This window comes from Micropterus dolomieu, linkage group LG23, assembly GCF_021292245.1.
Source record: "Micropterus dolomieu isolate WLL.071019.BEF.003 ecotype Adirondacks linkage group LG23, ASM2129224v1, whole genome shotgun sequence".
Classification (NCBI taxonomy): Eukaryota; Metazoa; Chordata; class Actinopteri; order Centrarchiformes; family Centrarchidae; genus Micropterus; species Micropterus dolomieu.
Window position 1 is genome coordinate 18,655,509 of NC_060172.1, and position 22,731 is coordinate 18,678,239.

General features: G+C 38.5%; 1 protein-coding gene across 1 annotated transcript; it reads right to left on the minus strand.

Annotated features, from left to right (window-relative positions):
• Positions 1-4,387: 4,387 nt before the first annotated feature.
• Positions 4,388-13,312, minus strand: LOC123963341 (claudin-3-like). Its single transcript, XM_046040133.1, has 2 exons — positions 12,822-13,312; positions 4,388-6,205 (listed from the first exon to the last, which is right to left on the minus strand). The coding sequence occupies exons 1-2, from the start codon at positions 13,310-13,312 to the stop codon at positions 5,554-5,556; spliced, it is 1,143 nt and encodes a 380-aa protein (XP_045896089.1). The 3' UTR covers positions 4,388-5,553.
• Positions 13,313-22,731: the final 9,419 nt, after the last annotated feature.

Sequence of the window (22,731 nt, forward strand, 5' to 3'; positions counted from 1 at the left end):
TAACTTTCTCCTTCTCACACATATTAGTATTCTATGCTCAGATAAAAAAATCTAATAATTAACTCCACAGTTTAACTGCAAGCTCTTAGTGTATCGTGTAATCAAAACATGACTGTCACGCTTTGTTTTATTTTGCAGAAATGTTTCCGTTGAATTGGTCAAATTCCATTAACTGACCCACCTCAATCATGGTCCTGTAAGATCAGCAAGCAGCGAGTGTAGCAGGGGTGTTTCAAGGACCTTTGATTCTGTTTTCTACAGATAACACTGTAAAATGTTGTGAGTCAGTTGTTCAACACCCTTCGTGTGACACTCTGGCATTTCCTGACTCTGCAGTATCAGCTAAGTCTCATCTGGTTTCTTAGCACACGTTTTACTCAACAAAGACACAACAAAATGATGCTTTAGTTCTGAATATTGATCTTTTACAATATTTATTACTTCTAACTTCTAAAACTTGAATGCAAAAACTTGGCATTTATATTACACTGACAAATTAGAAGTTCAACAAGCTGTTCACTCCAATGATTCTCATCATGTTGACAGCTACTGCTTATCACATCCTGTTCACTGTTAACATGTTCTGCATGCAGCGTATTGTCAAAACTGTTCACAACTCAGGTGTCAATATAATGTCTTTAAATTTAAAAGAACAATATGTTTTTAAGCCAAACTATAATTAATGTGAAACAAACACAAAGTCAGTGTAACGAATAGAGTTAAAAATCTTTATGTATTATCAAGGATAAAAACGGAAGTGACTGACCTTTATATACATAAACATGTATACAACACTACCACAATATATTTTTTTACAATTTTGTAACACGCATTTCCCCAAATTGAGTTCTCTTTTTGAAAAAGGTGTCACACAGACAGCAATAGTGATGGGCAGTAACTAGGTACATTTACTCAAGTACTGTACTTTTTACACAAATTTAAGGTACTTATTTTCTTTTTATGCCACTTTCTACTTCTACTCCACTAAGTCTCAGAGGGAAATGTTGTACTGTTTACTTCACTACAGCTTTAGTTACTAATTACTTTACAAAACATATGAAGAGATAATAAAACAGGAGGTTTAGTAATAAATTAAACTACCCAACAGTTTATACAAGTCCAGCTGAAATGTTTAGTCAATTAATCAGTTCATCAGTTGACAGGCAATGACAATTTTGATTGTTTAAGTCATTTTTAATACAAAAAAAAGCATGGTTTTAGCTTCACAAATGTGAAGATTTGCTGCTTTTCTTTTAATTATTTTAATACACTGTTAATAATTTTGAGGTTTTGGCTGTTGATTGGACAAACAAGAATTGTGAAGGTGTCATTTTGGGCTCTGGGTAATTGTGGAAGCATTTCTCACTATTTTTTTTAGAATTTTTACAAACTGAGCTCTCAGTCCATTAATGGAGAAAATAATCAGCAGATGAATCCATAATGAAAATATTCCAGTATCTTCAACCAAGTCCAGTTGCCCTTGACTTTAACCTTCGTTGGATAACTATGACCTGGATGACTGAGAATCTTAACAGACATAATGAAAATAATCATTAATTGTAGTCCGATACAAAATAGTTAAATAGTTCTACTACAACAGTCACAGGGGACATTTTTTCTGCATTGCGTTCTCTTACATTGACATTTAGCTGACGCTTTTATCCAAAGCGACTTACAATTGATATGTCAGAGGTCGCACGCCTCTGGAGCCACTAGGGGTTAAGTATCTTGCTCAGGGCAAAGCCAAGCATCTTATCTATGCGCCATCACCACCACCTTTATACGTACATTTCCTGATTATACTTACTTTTACTAAAGTAAAATTTTCAATGCAGGAGTGAAAATTGTGTGAGTGTCTTTGCACTGTGGTGTTAGTACTTTCTAAACAAAAGACCTGGGCCCGTATTTATCAAGCTTCTCAGAATTACTTATAAGAACACTGCTAATAACTGACTTAAGAGTAAAAAAATGCATCTTGGCTCAAAGTTGTGCTTAAAAGTTAGTTATCAAGCATCATAGTCCTAATTTGAGTGAAGTGTAGGACTAAATCTTTTACTGTCAGTCTTAGTGCTGATTTACGACACTTTGCTGTAACGCAAACAAGATTTTGGATGACGATGTCGCCAAGGACCAATCACTGAATAGATTTCCTTCTTTAAGAATATTATCAGATAAATTCACATTGAACGGTGAAATTCCTAAGAGGAGTTTATATTTAACACAATTTAACAATAAAGAATTTTCAAGATAATACATTATGATATAGGCCTACACATTAATAAATGAAAAATAAAAATGTATCTTTATATGAGCGCCATCACTCTGTGTCAAGAGTGTTGTTAGGAAGTCGATGAAAGGCGTGACAGTGTGTGGAGCTGTAAGTGCTATAATTGCCACGTTTGTCCTGTGGCAAATAAACGAAGCATCATCACCACCTTGAATTTAACTGAAAACGCATTACTGTGTAAAGTCAGTGGTGAGATGACGTCCCTCACCAACTCGCTTGCTTGCTTGTCTCAGAATTCTCCCTCTCTTCTCCACATATCTCTGTCTCAACAGCGCCATCACAAGCCCTTCAGGCAACTCCTAACCACTTGAGAGACCTCTCGAGCTCTCCTGTTGAAAACAGACCCCCCCCAAGTACCGGGGGCAACTGTGCTGTGGGCGAAATTACTGATTGAAAAAAATATTTTTTTTTTCCGCCGTTTTAACTCCAAAACCCGCCGATGTTGTTGCTCCGAGTCTAAACGGGCACCATCTTGATTATTGCGCAATACCTGCGAGCTACCTGCCTGCTCTGGACATTTCTGTAGAGAGGAAACATGCCGCTTGAGAACACACAGTGTTTTTTGCCGTTTTGTGGCCGACCCGTTGGAAATACATAGACATGCACCAAATGGGTACCAAATGAAAGGTCTGCTCAAGCCAGATCACTGTGGGATGTTCCGTTGTCAATCTACACGCCTGTAAAGCATGGGTGTGCTTTGGTGACAGGAATGTTTAACAGTAAATATTGCCAAAATATGGACATTCGCCTCATATGTTTTGAAAATGTTGTATGATAACTGTTGTATTTTAGTTTATTTTCATCAGATTTACAGTTACAATTGCATTCTAGGTGTATTAGAAGATATTCAGTTGCATTAAAAGCTTCCTTATGATGGTTTTGATGGTTTATTGCATTAAAATATAGCTTTTTTTTTACCAGGCGAGGGTGAAAATATCAGATTTTTTCTTTATTGCATCTCCATGTAGTCTGTAATAGTAAAATAAATATATTAATATACAATGGATTTATATTCCTTAGCTTCTGACTTTTCAAAGGAGACCAGAATTATGCATCTAGGCCAAATAGTTGAGGAGTTATTCCTGATTCATTTGTTTTTTCTGGAAAAGGGTGCCTGTTTTCAACATAGTAAGAGTGATTCTTAGCTTTGAGATATTTGATAACTTGCTTTTATTCTTAAATTTTAAAGTAGGAGTAAATTTCATGAATTCTCAGCACTTAAGACTAAAATGGCACTTTGAGAAGCTTGATAAATAGTGGCCCTGGTCAGCACAACAGAAGACCACAATGAACTGTTTTCTCACTCAAACTCAACGACCACCCAAACTCTGTGTATTCACACTCCATTTTTCACATATTTACAAACTATTGTATATACGCTTTGGGTTCAGAATCTAACATAACACTTAATTACTGTACTGTGGACAGTAACATTTTGCCAAATGTTAAATACATTTGGGATTAACAATGACACAATTAACAATGTGGGATTAAGGCCTAACCCAAAAATCATTACAGGTACATTCATAGTTAATGGTGGAACAATCAAAACTTTTAACATCAGCCAAATAAATCAGTGGATCCAATATGTTTCACTTGAGTGGAGAAACGTTTGTACGTTTTGAAAGTGGACACCTTCAGAATGAGTCGAATGTGAAGTTTTTGACCCCCCCTTTCGCCATTTTACTTTCTCCTGACATGTTACTGTAGGCCATAATGACTTATTTATTTATTTAACCGGCTAAAACCTGTTGAGATCAGTGATCTCTGTCAGCCTGGCCAAGACAGTGAAATGTCTAAATAAAATTTTCATCAATTCTCTTTTTCCTTTCCTTTCTCCATAATATAGCCAACAGGCTAAAGTTTTTTCCTCTTTGACAGGTACAGTGTGTGGCAGCTGAATGATGCCTACCGTACCTGCCACACCTATGCATTAATTAACTCTGGCTGAACTGATGCATTGAACTCAGCTTGGCAAACAAAGACACCAGACTCCCGAAGCTCAAACAAGTTTTCAGCTTTTTAAACTATTTGATTTATTTCATGAGAGGGAAAAAACACCAACATCATTCTTAATAGGACTTTTATTAAAATCTTCAACACATTTGCAATTCAAGCACTACTATAAAACATTTTACAAAGCATTGAATATTATAAATCATCTCTTTTAACATGTTTGAGCAACACCTAAGTTACAAATTATGTTAAACTTTGAACACAAAATCTACTTATTTTCAAAGAGATGGCGATCATGGCTCTTTGTTTGACATACAGCGGATGTACAGCCTCATAATAGATATAAAGTCTAAAAGTATCTTCAAGTCCAGATGCCCTTGATTTAACCTTCCTTGGATAGATACATATAAAAGATATAAAAATGTTTGAAACTAAGACACAACACAAACTATTTGAAATGCAGACACATGGTGGAAGATGTGGTGTTAAAATACATAACAAATTATTATTACAGAAATATAAAATACATTTGGACACACAAAAAGTCGGACTTTGGGTTCCAACTGAAATAAGTTCTGTTCTATGTCCTCAGACAGTGAAACTGCGAGGAAGAAGAGATAGTTGTTACCTGGGGCCATATCGTGAATCCATCTTTAGTTTCAGTCTCAGCAGAAACTCTCCTAAGCAAATATTACATGCAAAACACACACACACACACACACACACATGTGCACGCACGCACGCACGCACGCACACGCACAGAACAATCACACAACCAAATCCATGTAAAATGAGAGCTGACTCTTCCTTGTCATTGTTAGTGAAATGGCACAAAGCATTTTGACTGAAAGCTTCAGTGAAATGTGACACCAGAGGGCCAACAGCTAATTATGGAGCGACACACACAAACAAGCAGCAGGTGTTTTCGAATACACATAATGCCACCAAAGTTTTTGTATAAATACAACATGTACTCAGAGGGACGCTGTTTAACATTTCAAAAGAATAAAATGATGTTTTCCTGGAAAACAGGCTCTCATGTTCCTATACTGAACATAAGAGCCTGTTTAACAAGACACGCCTGCTGGATTATAGCGGAGCAAAGGCGGCAAAATGATTTAAACAAATGAATATGTCAGTCAGCCAAAAGCAAAGCAGAAAGATCAATAGTTGTACACTCATCTTCATCTCGGAGTCTGTTTGTGGGGTTTACCATCTGACAGCAAAAAATAACACACAAATACTCCCTAAACAAACATTTTTGTTTAATGTTACTGTCCAAATCAATCTATCGGACACTCCATGGGCGTTTAAACATAGTCTTTCCTGTCGTACCCTCCACCTGCACTGGCGCTGCGCGGTGCGGTGTAGGCCATCCGGGGTGGCTTGTACTGCTTCTCTTTTGGTGGGCAACTGCTGCACAGCATCGCCCCACCAATCAGGAGCATGGCGGCAGCTCCAAAGCCAATGTAGAGCGATGCCCCAATCTCCCTCCTCTGCGCGTCGGTCAGGAGGGGGTTGTAGAAATCCCGGATGATGACGCTGGAGGTCCAGGAGACAGGGATGAGGACCAAAAGGCCAGCAAGGATGAAAAAGATCCCGGCTATGATCATCACTTTGGCCTTGGATGGCTCGTCTTCAATGCAGTTGGTGCACTTGGCGCCGACAATGGAGATCAAGACCCCCAGCACCCCGAGAATGATGGAAACGATGGTCATTGCTCTGGAAGCTTGCAGCTCCTGAGGCAAGGCCAGCATCGAGTCGTAGACCTTACACTGCATCTGGCCCGTGCTCTGGGTGACACAGTTCATCCATAAACCTTCCCAGATGGTCTGAGCCGTGACGATGTTGGCTCCAATGAAGGCGGTCACCTTCCACATTGGCAGGGCACATGTCACTATTGCAATGATAAATCCAATGAATCCAAGGGCAATGCCCACAATCTCCATACCCATCGACATGCTAGCTCTTTGTCTGATGACAGAACAAAACTTAAATAGTGAGTCCACAGATTTTCCAACAAACAAAACCCTTCAGAAGTTAAGAGTCTTTCCTCCTCTGTTGTTCAGGTGTCCTTGAAAAGTGTGAGTACTGTAAGGGAGTGTGAAGTAGCAATGAGAGGCTGCCACGGAAACAAGAGAACCTTTATACTTCAGGTGGTCGAGGAGGAGTCCTGTGGTAATGATGTCAGCAGGAGGCTGTCTTCACAAAGCAAAAAAATCGCACCACCTGGTCACATATAGTGGAGGAGGGGAGCTGGAGGCAGGGCAGGTGAGCAGGGATGTGATGGAGGGAGGGTGTGTCTGTGTGTCTGTGTGTGTGTGTGTGGCTGGTGGGGGTTGGTCACTGGTAAAATGGCTGCCTCTTGGTTTCCAAGAAAAATCCACACTTCAAAGAAGCGCTTCACCTGTTTTCTCCCAAACCTTGTGTTCTACTAGATGTGGGTGATTAAACTGTGATAAGTAAATCCAATTTGTGGTGTAAAGTAAACAAGGCTATTAATTGTGGTCGGATCACATACATCACAGATCCTCAGTGGGAAGAGGAAGTTTTTCTACAGAGTCACAAAACAACAAGTGTGTAGTTCCTTAAACATAAAGGCTGACTTGCATTCATGCAGTTAGTAAACCACATCGCTGAACAGAATGTTGTTTCAGTGTCTGGCTACTTAGAAAGCTTGTTCTGAGTAAGCATAGAAAGACACAAACACACAGACACACACACACACAGACACACAGACACACACACACACACACACACACACACACATTTACAAAGTGGTGCAAGCACACACACTGAGGCTATAGACTCTGATACTATTGGTCATTCGTTGTTTCCTGGTTCCAGTCGTGTGGGTTTCTTAAACAGTCAGGATCCGGTATAAGTAAAACAATTCCAAAGCTCGGCTGGAAACCTGAATAACTGCACCCAGGGTAAATATGAGCAGAGAGAAAACATAATAGGCCGGTTCTCAGACACCCTTAGCATACAGACAGCGGGATCTTCTCAGTTTCGGTTAAATTCTTTACTCTGACCAAACAATTTCTGTGGACACACATGTGGTTAATTTATCTGCGTGAAAGAAGGTTAGAGGGCAGAAAGAAAGAAAAGCATACTTTCCTGTTGCTCGCAGTTTTATTTGAGCTCCTGTTTAAGATTAGTCAAACAACCCAGAGAATTTATATTTTCACATTCATAAAATTCAGGTTTCTTCTTTTTTGGTTAAGAAAAATAAAATAGCACATCATTTGTTTATAAAACAAATAGAATGAGATACAGTTAGACTTTTGGGGTAAGGCACACATGTAATTGCTTGCATGTAGACAAATTTCACATTTGTGTATGTGCACTGCACCTGTTACGCACCAACTAAAACTCCCTCATTTGTGCAGCAGTTGAATGGAAATTTTTCCAGTCAGTCTTCAAACAACAGTCAGGTTCCCACGTGAACACTTACATATAATATTTTTTTGCTTGCTTAAATCATTCTTACTTTTTATAATGGCAATTGAAACATACCTTCCTAATCTGCAATGTCAGTGATTAGGGACACAATCCGCAGTCCTTGTTTTATGCAAAAATGTTTTCATCATTTTATCAGAAGCTTACATAAGGCTCCTGCTGTAGATATTAGAAAAATCAAGAGGATATATTACAAAGTTAATCTTTTTGGTACCGAATATCCTCTGGCTGATCAATGTTTTTGTCATGCACATAAACACATATCATGTGTGTTCACATTATGAGTGGGGAGCACAAAACATATATTAACAATAAGACACATAAACAAGCCCTGAACAGCAGAAGCTCTTTGTGTTGTTCAGTCTTAAGCATTGTTATCAGTCAGTATCTCATGTTTATGTTACGAGATCAGTTGATGCATTATACATCTGAGATAACAGCCATAACCTGTAGGCTACTTGTAGCACACTGTGTTAACAAGCTGCTCATGTTAACAAAACAAGTGCAGAAACATTTACAGAAATGGAGCTGATGTTCTTGTCAATTATTACATTAACCGTCAAATATATATAGTGGAGTAAAAAACCCTGAAATGAATAAAAATTATTAAGTAGCATAAAATGCACATAACTCATGTGAAGTACCTCAAACTTGTATTTACATACATTTTTAAGGGACTTTCCCCAACTGTAAGATTACACTTAAACATCCCATTAAAAGCTGAAATTAACTGTCCTGGTGCAGTTTGTGAGACTCAGGTCAGTACCTTGATTTGATTATCCTTCAGAACTGAGTCAGCTGACTCTCTCTTCTCCAGGGAACAAAGCCAAATACATGTCACTGATGGCTCTCTGTCCTTGTTCAGAGGAGTGTGTACAGTGCTTTTGAGGAGGTTGTCTTTGTCACCACATCCACTCTGGAGGTCAGTGGAGGTTTCAGAAATCAGTCTTTATTAGCATGGTAATGCTAATGAATTGCTAGCAAAATGTTAATGTTTATTTGCAAATTTACAAAAAGAAAGGTCAAACGGAGGAAAATAAACAGTAATAAGGTGGGAAGAGTTAACAGCAAATCATGAGTAGGCTATATGACCTGTACCCTCGGGCCGCTCCAATGACCTGGTCAGCCTCATTCTCTGGAGATTATCATCACTGCACTCGCTGAAAAGTCAGGTAGTTACCTGAAATGAGACATGGGGTGCATCACCATAATATATTAATGGAGTCAATGCACTGATAATAACACTAGAAAAACATTTAGATTTTTCACACAGGCTAAATATTAATATGCCATAGTGGCCACCTTGCATGATAGGGTTAATCGAGAGTATGAGTACATGTATTATCAGTGACCTCTTCTGTCTCGTCTCATTTGCTGCCGACTATCATCAATGCGCTCGGCTGAAATGTAAATATTTACAATGCAGTTTTTATGCACTTCCGTCATTTGAAATTAGACCTAAATAACCAAGACCATGTTAGGCAATATATGAATAAGGTGGTGTATATAAGTGATTGACTGTGACTAGTAGGCCTACATTTTAAAAGAAGGGTCAAACAGGGGAAACATTAACAGGAAAATAAACAGTAACAAAAAAATGTGCAGGTGGGGAGTGTTAATAGGATATCATGAGTGTAGCCTCGGGGCAGCTCCAATGGCCTGGTCAGCCTCATTCTCTGGCGATTGGTGCTTAGCTTAAAAGTCAGGTAGTTGTGTGAAATGAGACAACCAGTGGTGTGTCTCCATGCACTAATGGAGTCAATGCACTGATAATGACACTTTAGTAAAACATTTAGACATTACACACAGGCTGAATAGTAGAAAGGGTTAGACTTTACATGCATAATCATGTGTTCATGTGAACTAAGAGGTTGTTGTTAATAAAATCACAATTGTGTTGAAAACAGTACTTGCCAATATCTTGCTTTCGGCAGCCTTGCAACTTCAGTGTTTTCCATTAATTAACGAGACCATGACGGCCTGCCACAGTCTAATTTGATCCGCCATAGCTTGAAATGAACTGAAAATATTTTTACACATCTCATAATGACATCACAGACCTCCAACGTTGTGTTTTTGTGGGAACTGCTCGATGCTGCTGCAAGCTCGCACGCTCACACACTTTGGCATCCGACTTGAGACAACTGCTTTTCCTTTGAGGTAACTACAGTAACATTAACGGTCTGTTTCTGTCACTCGTTTGTGAGAAGGCGATTAAGCTAGCCAAACTTAAATTTGGAGTGCACACATATTAAAGCCTTTATGGTAAATCCACTGAAACAGACCAGTGCGAGCTGACAGGCAGGCTAGTGACTTTATCCTTTAGTCAGTTTCTCTCTTTACAAAGACAAGTGTTGCAGTATGAGAGTCCTACTTGAAGGGAGGCAATGAAGTCTTCATGTTGCACCATACGAGAACCACATACAACATTATTTATTAAATTGGGTCGACTTGATGAATTTAGCAGGGGGAGAATACACGTGTAAACATTCGATTTTCAAAATAAGGTGTCTATACAGTATGGAAATAAGATTAATTGGATTATATTCACAAAACACAAACAAACAAATAAACATATAATAAAATGTTAGGGAAAACACTTATTGATATTCTATTCTTTGATTTAGGGTTGCTGGAAAAACATTGAATAAATTTGTTGACTTTTTTGCTGTTTCATCACCACTTATAGCAATACAATGGGCTTATGATCAAATAGTTTAGTAGAGCCTAAATTGTTTTTGACAATAGTGCAAAGTTCTTCATAGATAGCCTCCTAATTTTGCACCATATTAATGTATTTAACTTAAGAATGTACCAAATGTTCTTCGGGGGGGGGGGGGAAGACCCTCGAGAGGGTCTGTGGGCATGTCTCTCAAAATCCTGTGGGAAAAACTGAACTTGCAAACACTGATTTGTACTTCTTTTTGGGCATGATGCATACGTTATTTAATTATTCTATTATATTTCCGGTAGATGGGACACTTTGTGTGGTATGCACAGACTGTATGAAAGAGTTGGACTTGTGACACTGTGACATCACTTATTGGTTTGTGGAATACAGATTTGAATCCTCAACGTTGGCATTTTTGGCTGTCGCCATCTTGTATTTTCGGAGCTTGAAGTGACCATATTTGAACGAGAGATTAGTAAGGAGCATTCGTAATTCACGCTAAGTGTAGTATTGAGGGGAGGTTGCTGCTTGGTGGTACGATAGAAAACATATTTTAGGGTTACAATAGTTCTGGGTTCCTAAATAAAGCATTAAAAAGTAAAAAGTAAAACTACTGAGTATTTATTTAACATTGAAAATTAAATTAAACACAGATAACAAATTGTAGTCCTTTTTACTTCACTTCATTTATTTGAAATGTTTAGTTTTTTTGCAGATTCAGATATAATAAATAATCAACTAATAAATAATGCTTTATTTATATATTATTAAAAGTTTGGATTTTATAGATGGACATTCACAGGCTAGCCAGCATTTTATTAATGAATTAAAATCAATAATTAGAATCCAATAATAAGTAATTATTCTGAATTTCTGAAAAATAGGTCCTTCTGCTTAATGAGTTCTTTTACTTTTGGTACTTTAAGTATATTTTAATTATAATTATTTTGTGTTTTTACTTCAGTAAAACTGAAAGCACGACATTTTCTTCCACCACTGGTTGTCAAATATTGGATGGCTTCCCTTATATTCACAGAGGTGTTCAGAAACTTGTTGAATGTGTTTCCCAGGATTTGTTTAGTGTTACTCAGAGCAGAAAAAGATGACGTGTATATGTGACAGAATGAACAGGTTTCTCTACTGTACCTGAGAAGAAGAAGTAATTTGACTATTCAAAACAGGAAAACGTTGGTATCTGTGTACAGACTCTGAGTCAGACACCAAACAGATGGCACTTCCCATCGCATCAGGTTTCTGTCACATGCAGAACCATTGTTAAGTCTAACCAAGATAAATTATGTTATGTTATTATTTATGTTAATATTGTTTCAGTTATTTATTACTTTATTATGTAAGTAATTTTAATAATTTCAGCGATCTAACAACAAAACATTTGCAAGTCCACATTTTAAAAAAACTTTAATTTCCCTCTCATTTACAATGTTACAATGTCACATACAAGGTTAATACAACAAAAGACATGTTATATAAAAGCATCAACCTTTGTAGAAAATGTCTAAACACAGACACATAATGCTCTGTGGAATGTGATACAGACAAAACAACTTAAATCATTTAAATATCACCCAACCAGATGTTCATTTTACAAGTCCACAACACCATGTTGACCTTGCTGTATGTTTCCCATCTGTGACTCAACCTATGTCTATTTTTTACAATAATAACAAGAAAAATAGTATTCCCTTAGAAAACAAAGCTCATTACAGGCAAAACAGTCCCAACAGTATCGCTTTTTGCTTTGCAGTAGTTGACAGTATGATACTTGATATGTACACAATGATCAGCACAATGAGAAAAATTCACAACATAAATGTTATAAGCACAAATAATAAATATATGGGATAAAGTCTCGTTGCTGAACTGACCACATGGATCACATTTTTTGGTCTCTCCATGTCTTACCATGTTTGATCACATCTTTTCAAATTTGATTTTATCTCCGCTAGTTTTAGACCAATAGTAAATGTAAACAATACCATCAAACACCTGTATAGAGCTTCCAATTTTATCTTTCAAAAGTATCAAGGAAACTTAATATTTACACATATTTTGGGTCCTAAATATCCACAAAAACCACCTGGTTTGGCCACCGTTTTCTAGTGAACAATTGGTTACTGTTAAACCAATATAATTAATTAGCAGCATTTCTGTACACATTTCCTGAAAATGTACAAAAAAGCATGATACAAATGAAATTAGTAATAGTATTCTTCCTCATTAATCCTCAGTCCTGTCCTCTTCCCTCACACATAGTCCTTCCTGTTGTAGGAGCTTTGAGCGGTTGACCTTGGTGCGGCGGAGTATGCTATACGACTCTGAGGGTGCACGCTGTACCTCGTTGGTTTGTCTTCCTGTGGAGGGCAACTGCAGCAGAGGATGCACCCCCCAATGAGCAGCAGGGCTGCGGCAGCCCAGCCCAGGTACAGTGCTGCCCCGATCTCCATCTTCTGACCGGAGGGGACGATTGGACTGTAAAACTCCACTATGATGGTGTTTGCTGACCAGGAAACAGGCACCAGCTGGGCCACAGCAGCTGTGATGAACGCCCCGCCCGAGGAGGCCATCACCCTTGCTTTAACACCGTCATCCTCGATGCAGTTGGTGCACTTGGCTCCCACCATAGCGATTAGAAGAGCCACCACCCCCACAATGATGGAGACGACGGTGAGCGCCCTGGCAGCCTGCAGGTCCTGAGGTAAAGCCAGCATGGAGTCGTAGACCTTACACTGCATCTGCCCCGTGCTCTGGAACACGCAGCTCATCCACAGGCCCTCCCAGTACACCTGTGCTGTGACAATATTGGCGCCAATGAAGGCGGTGACCCTCCACATTGGCAAGGCACAGCTGACCACACTCAGCACCCAGCCGAGCACTGCCAGAATAACACCGACCAGTTCAAGTCCAAAAGACACCATTGTGCACCAAGACAGACGTCAACTCTTTGGGTCAAAAGGTCCTTTATTTGTCCTTCCTCTTTGTCCCTATTTATTGAATTTTCTTTTTCCTTCCCCACTTTTATTTTCCAGCAAATATCTGATGGCCTTCTTGATATTTGCGCGTCTTAGTGGACCCTTCTTTCCACAAGGTATGCCTCCTCAAGCTATAGCTACTACACTACTGCTGAATCCAGAAGTGTCGATAAAACACAACACACTCTCTCCACAAACTCTCTTCCCGTGTTCTGCTTGCTGTTAAGTAGTCTATAACCCTTATCTGCATCGTTTATTCTGACCCTCCTAAGAAATGACATCACTCTCCAAACCAAGCCAATCAGGTGAGTCCTGGGCATTGACCTCATTTCCCACCTGGGTGTGTTTGTGCTCTTCTGTGTGCTTTTTCAAATGAAGAGTATTTTTATGGTTTAACCTTTTACCCAAGGTAGTTCTGGGCGTGTTTGCTTTATTGCTGTCAGGAGGTAATGAGTGGCCAAGGCAGAGGTTGTTATGTGGTTTATAGGTGATCACATGAGTAACGGATATACAAGCATGCATTCTAATAGATTTGTGTTTGTATGGGTGTATCCAGTGTGGACATGTATTACTCATGTTGGGGGACATAAATCTGTTTACTCACCTTCCTTTTGGGGACAAAATGCAAGCCCATAAAACGTAAATCATTTAGTTTTAGGGTGAATACTTGGTTAGACTAAGGTAAGATAAAGGTTAGGTTAAAATAGAGGCTAAGGATTAGGGTTAGGCAGCTAGTGGCCATGGTAAGGGTTAGGGTACGTCAGGAAATGAGTGTAAGTCAATGCAATGTATGCTGAAGTGATGAGAACTTCAGCACATATTGACAGGACTTTCTCTGTTGGCCTTTTGTTATATTTTTCTGTTTTTATTTATTTAGTTTAGTTGTGATGTACTGTGTTCTATAGCCTCGAGTAAGACATGATGTTACTGTTTTTATAGCAGGAACGTGTGTTTCATTTTCACTGGGTCAGTCTACAGGTAATCATGCAGGACTCCTAGTTAATGATAAACTAGAAATGCTTAGAATACATTTTATAGATATGAAACTATGACTTCTCTGAATTAACCAGCTTTTATGACACAAACTACAGGATATACGAACATGAAGTCCCACGAAACGAAAATGGTCTTTTTATATCACTGTCTTGTACTACATGTCACCTTTTGATGACTCATCCTGCACTTATGAGCCTATATTGATTTCGAGTACAATGAAACCCTTTCTCAATTTTTAGGACACTGCCGGAGCAGAGTGTTTCTGTGGGCCTCACTTCATACTGACAAAAACACAACATTATTCACTGATTGCCATGAAAGTTGATCACATTGTATGAAGAAAATATTTTCACTTTTTCTCTCTGATGTCCACGCTGCTCCACCTCAACTCTCAATGAGGTACGGAGTTTCCTTATGGACAGATATCTTTACTTGTTGCTAAAGTTACCTCTAACTGCTGCTAACTTATCTAAGGTAACATAACAACACACATTGGAGTAACGCACATTCATCATTATTGGCTACTATAAATCAGTCCATCTCTGCATTGGTTGTTATAAAGGAATATGTCACCCAGTGCAGAAGTGATTCTTATCGCGTTTTAAATAGATTTTGGGCAAACAGACTTGGAATATCCCCAGACATATACTTTTTAAAGATCTTTGATCAGCCAGTTTTCCACAGAATAATAAGGTTCAAAGGTACAATGATGCCAAATCCTGCCTCACATAAAATAACTCAAGTTTTGGATGACCTTTGACAATTATACAATGGTGACATGGATTCTGGTTTCTCGATTAAGCCAGAATTACTCTGTTATTGTAGGTCAATGTGTCTGCACATATTGGTCCAAGTGATCACTACAATGCCACTATCACACTCTGACACGCTTTTATCTTGTATCTTGTGTACGTGTACATATTATCACACTTCAATATTTATAAAACACGTACGCTAAAGAATGGCTGACCCAGTAACCATGATAAGATAAAGCCTGATAAAAGGCAATTTATTGAGATCATTTTGGTATTAAGGAAGGAAACAAATAATCTGCCAACAATTGAAATCACATCTGACTGTCAATACTGCCAAATTCTTTGTTTGCATGCTCAAAAAAAAAAAATGGAGCGGTGGTTCAACAGCACTACTACAGTGTGTTATAAAAAATGTTTGCTATAACAATTTGCACACAGCAAATGGAGTGGTGCTTTTTCACCACCTGAGAAATGTAACTCCAATATTTAATCTTGCTTTAGGTCTTTTTTGGTTTTTACAACTCCAGGAAAATATCTGGCTTTTAAATGCTCCACTACATTTACCAACTGGTTCCTAACTTTGTCTGTCTGCTGTTTGGTGCTGGGCAGGTTGTACAGTGGGTTTATCAACTTCACTGAAACAAGCTGCCTGCTGCTGTTGGCAAGTGATGAAAGTAGTCAGACTGAACAAAGAAAATTTGCTGGCTTTAAAACCAAAATGATAAATTAAAAGAGACAGCAAAGCTCAGTAGATCTGCAGAGTGGCAAGTCACCCCTTTCACATCTATCTATTGATAAAGATGCCACATGTAACACACACTGAAGGTACATAAAATTAGATTGAAATGCAGATACAAAATAATTCCAACACAATGTGTAAATACGGCAAAACGAGGGCCAAAATGACACAACTCTGAATTAAGTCCATATTCATCTTATTTATATATGGGTTTTTTTTCTTAACTTCCAGCTTCATAACTGCCCTCTGCATGCAGTTTGCTACCATAAACAAACGTTATCACATTATCATCCAGACTGGACACCATAGACATTTACTAGTTCACAATGAGTTTTATTATTTATTATTATTATTTATTTCATTTTATTTAACTTCATCAGTCTCCATAGGGCGCTGCGATGGACTGGCGACCTGTCCAGGGTGTACCCCGCCTTGCGACCGCCTTGCGACCCTGTACGCAGGATAAGCGGTTGACGATGGATGGATGGATGGAGTCTCCATAGGGTGAATGGACTCACCTTTAGAGACAGGGTAAGGAGCTCAGACATCTGTAGAGAGCAGGGGCGACCTGTGGCATAGGGTGCATAATGTCAGGGGGTGCCGCAAGAGACAGTTTTTGACTTGGCCCGAGTCAACTCAGACCAGCTGATGCGACACCAGCGTATGCCATGAAGTGCACCCAACTTGCGCTGTGAGTGGCTGAGTATGCAGCCAGAATGTGACAGAGTAGTAACACAACTGGTAGTTTTGCAATATGAAAGTGTAATAACTGAGGTGCAAACTTGCTCTGTCTGGGACTATGAACTGCAATTTGTCTGAGCTGCTGAATTTAACATTTGTGTGGATTTGTGGTGAGATCACCAGTGTTTTCAGTTAAGTTAGTACATTTTTGTTTTTTTCCCCAACAGTTTTGTCACCTGCTTGTCTCATCCAGTTCTGTTTCTGTAAGATGATCTGACTTGCTGAGCAATAAGCAGGCCAATGCACAGAGTAGCTATAGGGCAGGCTAAAAACATTATGAATTCCCATTAAATGATTACATTAGTCTCATGATATTACAATGTTTTTTTCCCCAAACACAGATGTGGGAGAGATTCTGAATGTGCAGAAAGTTTGGAACAGGAGCAGAAAACCTGCTGAAACACAGAAGCTTTTAAAGAGTTTATAACAAAAATTACACTAATAATAACTTTTAAAATTAGTTAATTTATCATTTAGGTGAAAAGGGGTCAGCCTGCATATTTAAAGAGGTTACTTCCCCAAAGAAAAGACATAAAAGAGGAGGGAAGACTAAATAATGTGTGCTGACTCAGCAGGGATTTTATTGAATGAGAAAAGTTGATCTGCAGAAGAAAGCATATCTAAAGGAAATAGCTAGAATGCCTGAGAGCCTTACTGCATTATATTCTATTAATTTTTAAATGATTTAATAGAAATTCTCGCCTAGGGCTCCAACACTGTCAGGGCCGGCCCTAGGAGAGAGCTGAGAGTAGCTTCTTTGCAAAGGGACATCTGGATACCTTGCTTAGCCTGTTGCCACAACATGATTGATATGGTCATTTTTCCTCGCTACCACTGCTAAGTGCTTGCTCGTGGTGGGAATTGTTGGTTCAAATAAATATTAAAAAGAGTAGACCTCTCTATATGAAAAGTGCAATCAGATAAATAAAATTTTATTGAAAATTTAAATGAATGTAATGTAATAAAGAAATATGCTGATCTAAGAGAGCTATTTTCAGTAAGTTGATGTACAACAACCTGTGTCATCTATGCTTGTCACTGAGATGTGGGCAGTGATATAGTCTGGAGACAGGATATTAATTTACTCCCTGTCATCAAATATAGATCCCATGGAGCCTGGATTTACAGCTGAACATTAAGACAATTTTTATGTTACTGAAACCACTCTGTGTTTGTGCAGTGAGAGGAGTTTCACTGGACAGCTCTATCGTTCAGAAGAGTTGATAATGAGTTTCAGTTAGCAGAAGGATTATCCATTTCCCGGTTTCCTTGTGTGGGTTGGTTGGTTTATGAGAGTGTGAGCTCTTCCTCCTCTCTCACTGCAGGGAAAACACACAAATAATCTATCGTTAAATCCAAGTGGGTGTGCAACTGCATAAATAATAGGTTTATCTGTTTGGCGTCAGAATGGAGCATGCCAACACAATAAACATAGAGACCTGAATAAGGAGGGAAACAATGTCAGAAACATTGGTGGAGGACAAAAGTTAACTGGAAGTATGTGGTGCATTATTCACTATATAAATACATATAAATGGAAAATTGTTATTTTTGTTATTTTATACTTTAAACTGATTCTGAAAGTCATGATTTGATTTAATGTAAACATGAAAAGGACCTGCAGCCTGTTGCACCAGCTGAGCATAACACTAACTTTTAAGTTGTAACAACTTACTTTGACACAAAAGGCCACTTTTTTCAGTTGCACCATCTGTACTCTATGGCATTTGGGTAAAACGGGAAAAGGTTCTGCTGATGTTAACACTTAAACAGTTATAAGTTTAAGGCAACAAAGTGGTGCCAGCATCAATTCCTATCCGCAGTGACTGAAGCTTTTAAGAGATTTTGCTGTCTAGAAATGACATTTGTTACATTTAAAATAATCAACTCTAATCCAGTTCTGACATTAAAGACAACCAGGCTGATATAGGAACTGTATAGCTCATATGTACACTTAAATATTACCTTATTTATCAAGTCATTGCAATATTAAACAGTGATATCACACATAGAAGATATTTCTCATACAATGCAGCCGTACTTCAAAAGCAGTAGGGGATTTCCATTGGAGGCCATTATTAGGTCACTGGTCGATGACAATGCTGCTCTATATGTGAACTCTCAGTTACTAAGCAATTGAAGTCCTTTGAAAGAGGAAGGGAGCCTTGGATTTAATGGCTGCTTGGAGATTTATGGACAAATTTAAAACACTGAAAGCTCTTTGAACAGTGGGAGATGCAACACGTTCACAATCACACAGATACATAGACAGCTCAAGAGACAAAACAAACCTTATGTTGTGTCTTTTATTGCTGCATCATGGGCATGTAAATTAAATGTAAAAGTTTACAACAAACTGGATTAAAGTGACAGTATTTTTTTATTTAAAAAAAGGGTTAACATTTAGATTTCAATCTCACCTCTGCTTTCATGTGAGTGAGAGCTGAACCTCTAAGTGACTCTTCCAGGAAGTTCAGGACAGATTATATCACAAGTGTTTACTCCACCAAATGCATGCACACACCTCAAACACACACAGTAAAATGACAGAGACGATTTAAAAGCAGTAGCTGCTGCCTCCCTTTGGGCAGAGAGGAGAACAGCTGACAGAAGAGTCAAAATTCAGAATTTTTCTTTCATGTCAAGGTTTTAATATTGAGAAGTTGCAAAATCCAGAACTGTCAAATACATCATATATTATAACACTTGTACTTACACTGACCCCTCTTTGTTGCCCTTCCCCCTTCTGCCCACATCAAGTTCACATAAATATCAAAAACAAGCTATTTTCCTGTGATCCTCTGAACAAAAAACCTTGTCTACACTACAATCAGCTTTCAGTCTGATTCACAGAACACACACAGACTGAACATAACAGAGCTCAAAGCCAACCTCAACCTCACCCCACGGCCTCTCCATTTTTTATTTAATTATTTTGTTTCCAATAAATCCTATTTCTTCTTTTGGAAAATTATATTTCTTAAATAACAAATAACTAAAGACACACTTCACCAGAGAGTGCACAGCATTTCATGGACTCTGGTTATCTAACCTCAGGCAGTGTAACCTTCATGACATGTTGGTGTGTTTGAGTTCTTGTGGGTGGATCGTCCTGTGTAGCAAGCCTTGTTGTGTCTCTCCTTATTAAAATATGTTAATTGCATGTACAGTATGTGACAAGAGTGGGCGAGATTTTTTACCCATTGTACACGTGTACTGGTGTATACCAATCTGCATTAATTCTGAGAAGAAGAAGATGAAGATGAACTGCTATAAAACTGAAAACAGCTACACTGAAACAAATAAATGATTCTGTTCTTTACACAGAAAAATAAACACACTGATCAAAAATGATTTGGAGGGGTGTTAGAGGTGGAAATTGTTGGATTATTATTGTTGGGAGCAGGGACATCACAGATAGTGTTGTTAATTTGTGATCTTAACTGAACATTTATCATGCGAGTCAATAAAACTCAGTGTCCCGGAAAGTCACACTTGTAAAGTGTGTAAAGTCAACCCATGGACCCAGCTTGCAGCTACAGTTGGTCAGTGACTTAAGACGTCACCTCATTCACAAAACCGGAGAGCAATGTCTGCTTGCTCTCTCTTCTCCACTCCTCTTGACATGACTGGACAAAAGCCAGCGGTCTTCCAGCGTGGCCTGCTGGGAACTGAACTCTCCGATTTTCCAGCAGCAAGCAGGAGTAAGTCCTGCTTAAGTTAACTGCTGGCTAACCACAATTCTTCCCCGCCTGGCTGAATCCACAATGGACCTGCCAGCTAACAACTAGCACGTTAAAACAACTTTCTTCCGTTATAGACTGGTAATGTAACTGGGCACTTTAGAGCTTCACATAGTTTGCACATAACTGTAATATTACTTGGCTAAGCACAGCACTGTGTATAGCTTTTAGTCAAAGTACACTGATGTGTTTTTTTGATGAGGTTTTATTGTTAACGTGAGATTATAATGTAACCACAGCTGTTCAGAACAAAGAGACAAAGACACACACACACACACACACACACACACACACACACACACACACGCATCTTTTTGTTCTCTAGTTCAGTGCTTTTTAGTTAGTTTAATCGTGTTTATTTCTTCCTTGGTTTATCTGATTAAATAAATGCTTGTGTGTATATTCATGCTGGTTTCTCTTTAATGTTGCATACGAATTAATATATCGCCTCTTCTGTGTAGAACTCCAAATCCTTTGACCCACTATCTAATAATGTATTAACAGTAATTTTGTTATAGTTATTAATTTAATTATGAACCGGAATTACAAAGTGACAGTATAGGATCTTCTATGAGACTGAATTAGATAATTAAATATATTTTCTGTTGTTTAAGATGGTGTCCTGAGGTGAATTTAACTTTAAGTTTTATTATATTATTAGTTTTGATGCCTAAACCTAACTAAGTAGTTAGGCTTTCTGGCAGAAAGCTCTGAGGGCAAACTTCTTCAATGTGCTCTTTTTTCCAGTATAGTTTACCGCCTCAACAAACTGTTTATTTCTTTGAAGCTGTCATTTATCATGTTCTTGAGATTAGTTTGTGTGTGTGTAGATGAAATTAATGAAAGACAGCAAAAAGTGAAATGTGACTATAGATCAGGGGTTTCAAACTACCAGGGTCCAGATTCAGCCTACAAGACAATTTCACATTCTTAGAATTACATCTGGCCTACAAAATGATATTTTAGTTTGTCCAGTCTGTTACTGTTATCAGGTCAGAGCATAAAAATGCTCTTCAAATTAAACTTTTAACAAGTTGTGCAAAATGAACACAAGCTGTGATCAACAGCACTTTGATTTACTGTACCTGAAACTTACATGTCCCCTTCTAAACCTCAAAGAAAGGTTAACCTGAAGGTCAGTTTCAAGAGAGGTGGAAAGATTGTGATTTATTTTGGAGTTTGGTTTCCAGTCTCATTTTCAAGTAAAAAGCTGCCATTTTTTAGGAATACAATCTCAAGCAAACTGAACAAGCAGGGCAGCTAGGCTGAGTCAGAGGAGAGAGAAAGACGAGTTGATTAGGTTGATTAGATATTTGGCTACCTTAACTACCTGGCTTGTGGACAAGTGGGAACCTCTGAAAATTGAGGCCAACGCGAAAGTCCCTTAAACCTGCATTCTATTGAACAGCCGGCAGGGGGTGATTCCTCGGGTTGCAAAAAGAAGTCTGGTTCAATTAGAAATACTGGTAAAATGACCCTATTTCTCACTGGATTTATTACTTCAGCAAGCACTTTCCTTTACACTTAATGGTCTCAATCGCTAGTTTCATATCTTCTTTAATACAGCATGATGTTAATTTAGTAAATGATGGTCCAATTTAGAGGAAAATAGACCATAAAGTATAGAGTATGCTTTAGGGCGGGACTATCTTTGGGGACAAGTTGCTACCATGGCTAAAATAACTCCAGTGCCCAGGGCACTGTGTAAATTTAACCAGCGCAGTTGAAAAAGCTATTATGATGACTCTTCACTGATAGTGTAACAGAAGAACGTTAACATTTATTTGGAACCACAATCTTTACCAAACTTTAACCAAAGTGCTTTGTGGGCTAAGCCCATCCACGCTTGGGTTCGTCTTTGGCAAAGAATTTAAACAGTTGCGTGAGGACATTTTGGATGTCTATTTTGACTGCAGTGGCTTGTCATCCATAGTTTGGGTGTCATACATCAAAGTCACTGAACACAAGACCATATTTGGTCAGAGTGAAGTTCCTGTTTGAGGTACTGTCATGCAAAACAGGCTGAGTCATCGCTCACTCAGGATGTTACTCCAACTGGAGATGGGGAAGAGGAAAAGAAAGGTGTGCAAAAACATTTTCTGTTACTATCACCTTTTCTTGAATAAGATCCTTATATTGTATTGAGTGTTTTATCATGCATGTGGTGTTACATGCAAAGCAGTCTCACATGGTTTCCTTGTTAAACGGATGGTTGGAGGAGGGTAAACAGGTTATGGGTTTGTGGAGTTTGGGGATGGACCAGAAGAACAAAGACTAATGACGGTGAGCAGTTTTCGTCCTAGGCCCCTCCTTTTTCAGAGAAGAGATCTTATGTACCTGGTCTCCTCCCAATACTCTCCCATTCAGCACTCACCTGACAGAGGACTTGCC